At 34.1% G+C, this 6,000-nt stretch overlaps 1 protein-coding gene across 1 annotated transcript in view; it reads right to left on the bottom strand.

Moving 5' to 3' along the window:
• Window positions 1-5,229: 5,229 nt before the first annotated feature.
• LOC109173146 (17.8 kDa class I heat shock protein-like) overlaps window positions 5,230-6,000 on the bottom strand; it is a 73,858-nt gene continuing 73,087 nt past the window's right edge. Inside the window, exon 2 of the mRNA XM_019322418.1 lies at window positions 5,230-5,544. Within this exon, the coding sequence (XP_019177963.1) occupies window positions 5,540-5,544 (5 nt within the window). The 3' untranslated portion in view covers window positions 5,230-5,539. The remainder of the gene's footprint in view (window positions 5,545-6,000) is intronic.

Genomic DNA, 6,000 nt, shown 5'->3' with positions numbered 1-6,000 from the left:
TACATTCTGGAGAAGTACATTATTTTTATACCGAGTATACAATATATTATAGAATGTACATACAATACAAAAATAATGTACATTTAGTATATTAAAAATGTACTTTTTGTTATGGTTCACATAACATTGTATGGACGATGGTCCACACAATAATTTGCCACTAGTTGCATCACTCTCATTGCCAAACTTGATTAGCCTGGCTTGGTAGATCTTTTAGGGCAGTCCCTGGTTGGAGTGTTTTATCGTAATTTTAAAAAAAAAAAAAAAAAAAAAAAAAAAAACTATTTAGATACATTATGTTTAAAGAGTTTGATAATTGATATAATAGACTCACTGTAAATGGTCATTTTTATCGTAATTGTGGTACGTGACTGCTACCAATTTTATATTTTGACATAAATATTAGTGTATATATACTTGCGTTTGATAATTTTTTTTTTTTTTAAAGTATTTCAAGTGCATTTGGCAAATGCGTTTGAATCATCTTTCTTTAAAAAAAAATAATAATAAGAACAACTGCATCGACTCAAACGTTTTTCCCAAACAAGTTTTATACAAACACATATAACTGATTTTCAAAAGTTAGACACTTTTATTAATAGGTTTCAAAACTTGCGTACACGGTACACGCACATTTTTGTAGGACTGTCAAAGTGGGCTAAAACCTGCGAGTTGACCCGCACCCGCCCCAGGACGGGGCGGGTTAAGGCCTTAAAAAAACTGGCCCGCGGCCCGCGCGGGTTGCGAGGGCAAATTATTGTATGGACCATGGTCCACACAATGTTATGTGGACCATAAGAAAAAGTACATTTTTAATATACTAAATGTACATTATTTTTGTAGTGAATGTACATTATATAATATAATGTACACTCAGAACAAAAATAATGTACATCCTCTGAATACAATGTACATTATTTTTGTACTGAATATACATTATGTTTGTACTGAATGTACATTATTTTACAGTAGACAAAATATGGTCCACACAACTTGTGTGGACCATGGTCCATAGAATAATGATTGGGTTGCGAGCCAGCACGTGGGCCAAGCCTTTAAAAAAAAAAAAAAAAAAAACTTTGAGTCTGTAATTCCTTTTTGAGAAGAAATAGAATAAACCCTATACCCTATGTCCCTTACTCCCTTATATATTCTAAATAATTTCTAATTAAGCCAACAGACCTTCCGTCTCTTCTCTGCGATTCGTGAATCCAGAAGGCCAGAACACTAAACACCGCCCAGTCGCCCACCGCCGTTCACCCATCACCGGTCGACCGTCCCCGCTGATCACCACTTATATTAATGTTGATTGTGAAGTTAATATGCCGGGGGATACACTAGTTTCACCTAAACCTTCTGAACAAGCTGAAAATTCAGAATCACAAAAAAGAGGTACGAAAAGACGTCAAACATCAGATGTGTGGAATCATTTTGATGTAATTGAAATTGGTGATAACAAAGGGCTAAATGCAAATATTGTCATAAAGATTATGTGATGGGGTCACACCAATATGGAACATCAACTTTATCCCGTTATTTAGCTTCTTGTAAAGTAAAGCCTAAATATAATGATGTGGGTTCTATGTTAATTGATCATGAAGGAAAGTTGCGTGCCAAAAAAATTGATCATAATGTGGTCCGTGAAATAATAAGCATGAGCATTATTGAACATGATTTGCCATATTCTTTTGTTGAATATAAGAGAATTAGAGAGTTGCACAAGTATTTGAATTCTGATTACAAATTCATAAGTAGGAATATAGCAGCAGCAGATGTTTATAAGTTTTATGAGAAGGAAAAAGAGAAACTGAAGAGTAACTTGAAAAGAATTCCTAGTAGAATTTGCTTGACTTCTGATCTTTGGACAGCATGCACAGTTGAGGGATATATTTGTTTAACTACTCATTATATTGATAGTAATTGGAAGTTAAACAATAAAATATTATCCTTCTGTGATATGTCTCCCCCACATACTGGTATTCAGTTAGCTAAGAAGCTTCAAGAATGTTTAAAAGAGTGGGGAATAGAGAAAAAACTGTTTTCTCTTACTTTGGATAATGCTTCTACTAATGATACTATGCAAAATATATTGAAAGGACAACTATGTTTGCAAAAGGATTTGTTGTGTAATGGAGAATTTTTTCATGTGAGATGTTCTGCACATATATTGAATCTTACTGTGCAAGATGGGTTGAAAGTGGTGGGTGATGCTTTGAATAAAATTCGAGATAGTGTGAAATATGTTAAAGGGTCGGAGGGGAGGATGAAAGTGTTTGAAGAATGTGTTGAGACAGTTGGTCTTCAACTTAAAGTTGGTTTGTCAACAGATGTGCCCACTAGATGGAACTCAACTTATAAGATGTTTGATAGCGCTATTAAGTACCGACGTGCTTTTAGTAGTCTTCACTTGCTTGACACTCATTATAAGCATTGTCCTTCAAATGAGGAGTGGAATAGGGGTGAAAAGATTTGTGAATTTTTGATGCCTTTTAATGAAATTACAAAATTGATTTCGGGTTCAACTTATCCTACTTCCAACTTATATTTCATGCAAGTATGAAAAATTGAGCTTCTGTTGAAAAGAAATTTGAATAATGAGGATGTAGTTCTTAGAAACATGGCTAGTAGCATGAGAGTAAAGTTTGAAAAATATTGGGAACAATATAGTGTTATTCTTGCTATGGGAGCGTTGTTTGATCCAAGAATGAAATTTAAACTTTTGGAATTTTGCTTCAAAAAATTGGATCTAAATACTTATAAGCAAAAGTCGGATTGTGTGAAAAGCAAGTTGTATATGCTCTTTGAAGCATATAAAAGCAAGTCAATGACCGCGGCTCCTAGTTCTTCAACTTTGACCACTCCTCCATGCGAAAAATGCAACAATAGAAGAATCAAGTGATGAAATGATTGATGTAAGTTGTTATTTTTATGTCAGTTTTGTCATTCTTTTATTCTTTTATTCTTTATTATATATTGTTATAACACTTTTTAATATTTTTATACTTATAAATGATATAGGAGTTTGTTCAATATTGTAACCAAGATGATGTTGATAATGGAAAATCAGCATTGGATTTGTATTTGGATGAACCGCAGAAGGACATGAAGATGTTTGCTGATATGAATATCTTGAACTATTGGAAGGAAAATAGACATCGCTTCGGTGAGTTATCTTACATGGCATGCGATATATTAAAAATGATTTTTGTCAATAGGTTTCAAAACATGCATATTTTGTCAATTTTTTAGAAATTGAAAGTCCAATCAAAAGTCTCGATATGATTTAAAATATGCATTAAGGATAAGTCATAACGAATAGACGCGCGACCCAATTTAACATCTATCTAGAATAATAATCCACCAAAAAAGGTGAAACAAGTATCCTCATATATAGACGGGCAAATTATTGTGTGGACCATGATTCATATAATGTTATGTGAACCATAATAAAAAGTATATTTTTAATATATTAAATGTACATTATTTTTGTACTGTATATATATTCTACAATATACTGTACACTTAGTACAAAAATAATGTACTTCTCCTGAATACAATGTACATTATTTTTGTACGAGAAAATGGTCAAATAGACCCCTAAACTTTATCCTAAAGGTCAATTAGCCCCCTAAACTTTACAAAAGTGCAATTAAACCCTCAAATATGTCAAATTGGATCAATGAAGCCTAAAAACCGGTAAATTTCCTGTTATTACAGGTCATTTCAATTCCGGCAATAGATTCCGGTGACATTCTGACGACCGGCGAAATCCGATCACCGGCGACAAAATCCGGTCGTCCGATTGTCTTCCACTAGAGAAGACGACCGGACGGCCGCCTTCTCCAATGGAGAATAACGGCCAGATCTGGTCGTCTTCTCCATTGGAGAAGGCGGCCGTCCGGTCATCGGACGGCCGGATTTTGTCACCAGTCCCCGGGTTTTTTCATCGGTGGCCGGAATTCGTCGCCGGTGGTCGGAATCTGTCGCCGAAATTGAAATGACCTGCGATAACAGGTTATTTATTAATTTTTGGGCTTCATTGATCCAATTTGACATGTTTGAGGGTTTAATTGCACTTTTGTAAAATTTAGGAGGCCAATTGACTTTTGATGTAAAGTTTAGGGGCCTATTTGACCATTTTCTTTTTTTATACTGAATGTATATTGTTTTACGAGTTAATTACCGAAATGGTCCCTTGACTGTAGCGAAATTACCAATTTGGTGCTTGACTATTTTTTTGACCAATTAAGTCCCTCAACTTTAAAAATCTTAACCAATTTGGTCCTCCGTTTATTTGACCGTTAGTCAACCGTTAACTTGGGACCAAATTGATAATTCGCTATAGTCAAGGGACCATTTTGGTAAATAACTTTAAGGGTGGGCAATTCGATTTAGTTTTCTCGAACCGAACCGTACCAAACTAGTTAGATTCGGTAATATACTGAACAACCGAACGGTAATAGATTCTTGAGAACTTTTGATAACAAACCATAAAGAAATCAAATCAAACATTTACGAGAGATACCCGTGAGAATATGAGTTGAACGGCAGAGCAAGCAACAATGGAATTTGATTTACTTTTTATTTATTAATTAATTTATTTATTTAATTTATTATTATTATCATTATTATAATTATTATTATTATTATTATTATTATTATTATTATTATTATTATTATTATTATATTTAAAAAAAAATCAAACGGTATTCGGTTCAGTTCAATTTTTTACCGAACAATTCGGATCGGTTTTTTATCAAACCGTTCAGTATATATACAAGTATCAAATACCATTCGGTTGTTCGGCAAATTACCGAACTAATTGGTTCGGTACGGTTCGATTCGAGAAAACTAAACCGAATTGCCCACCCCTAAAGTAATTACCAAAATGGTCCCTTGACTATAGCGAAATTACCAATTTGGTCCCAAGTTAACGGTTGACTAACGGTCAAACAAACGGAGGACCAAATTGGTTAAAATTTTTAAAGTTGAAGGACTTAATTGGTTAAAAAAAGTAATCAAAGACCAAATTGGTAATTTCGCTATAGTCAAAGGACCATTTTGGTAATTAACTCTCTCTCTCTCCTCCATATATATAATAGAGCCAGTAACTTTTAAAAAAAAAAAAAAAAAAAAAAAAAAAAAAAAAAAAAAAAAAACTAGGACAATAAAGTAATTAAGCTAAGGATGGAAAATATATTCCTCGTATCTAGACAACAATTAAACGCAATTGGCAAATGTAAGTATAACGATGCATGATATCTATCATATCATATTCTTCTCCGAAACCTGAAATAGCAAACGACAAGAACCACCGCAAAGGCCGCAGAAATCGCCACCGCTGCTAGCGGTAGCTGAGTCATAGACGACCTTGCCAATTCTTCTTCAACATTCTCTTCGATTATCTTGTGCTCCAACTCTGCAATTCTATTCTTCTTCTTCACCCTATTATTCCTCGTCGCCGTCGTCTTCAAGTCTTCATCCAAACGCTCCATATCCATCTTCTCCGGATCTCCCATGCCGCCCGCCTGCAAATTACTTAGGCTAACAAATACTTTATATATATATATATATATATATATATATATATATATATATATATATATATATATATATATATATATATAGAGGTGAGTTCAGGTGCGGCAGTATTTTACGGTGCGACAATTTCTTACGGTGCGGCAACACCAATAGTTCAACAAATATGCACCATCAACGTTAGGAAAATACACCACACAAAACAGAGTAAACAGAGCCCTGCATCACCAAACACACACCATTAGGTGTGAGGTGTGAGTAAAAACACCATACACTATTCGGAAATATACCATTGGGGGTGGTGAGTTATATGGTGTATTTTTTTGAGTTTGTTGTGTATTTTGTGATTGTTTTATTGCATTTCATTGTGGTGTGTTTTTATTACACTGCTAGTGCATATTGTTAACACTGTTAGTGTATTCTGAAATTTCGCCGCACCATCGCACCGTAAGACCCCGCCGC

Source organism: Ipomoea nil, unplaced genomic scaffold (genome assembly GCF_001879475.1).
Source record: "Ipomoea nil cultivar Tokyo-kokei standard unplaced genomic scaffold, Asagao_1.1 scaffold0146, whole genome shotgun sequence".
Taxonomy (NCBI): domain Eukaryota; kingdom Viridiplantae; phylum Streptophyta; class Magnoliopsida; order Solanales; family Convolvulaceae; genus Ipomoea; species Ipomoea nil.
The sequence above is the reverse complement of the archived record's forward strand: the minus strand, read 5'-3'. Positions and strand labels throughout refer to the sequence as shown.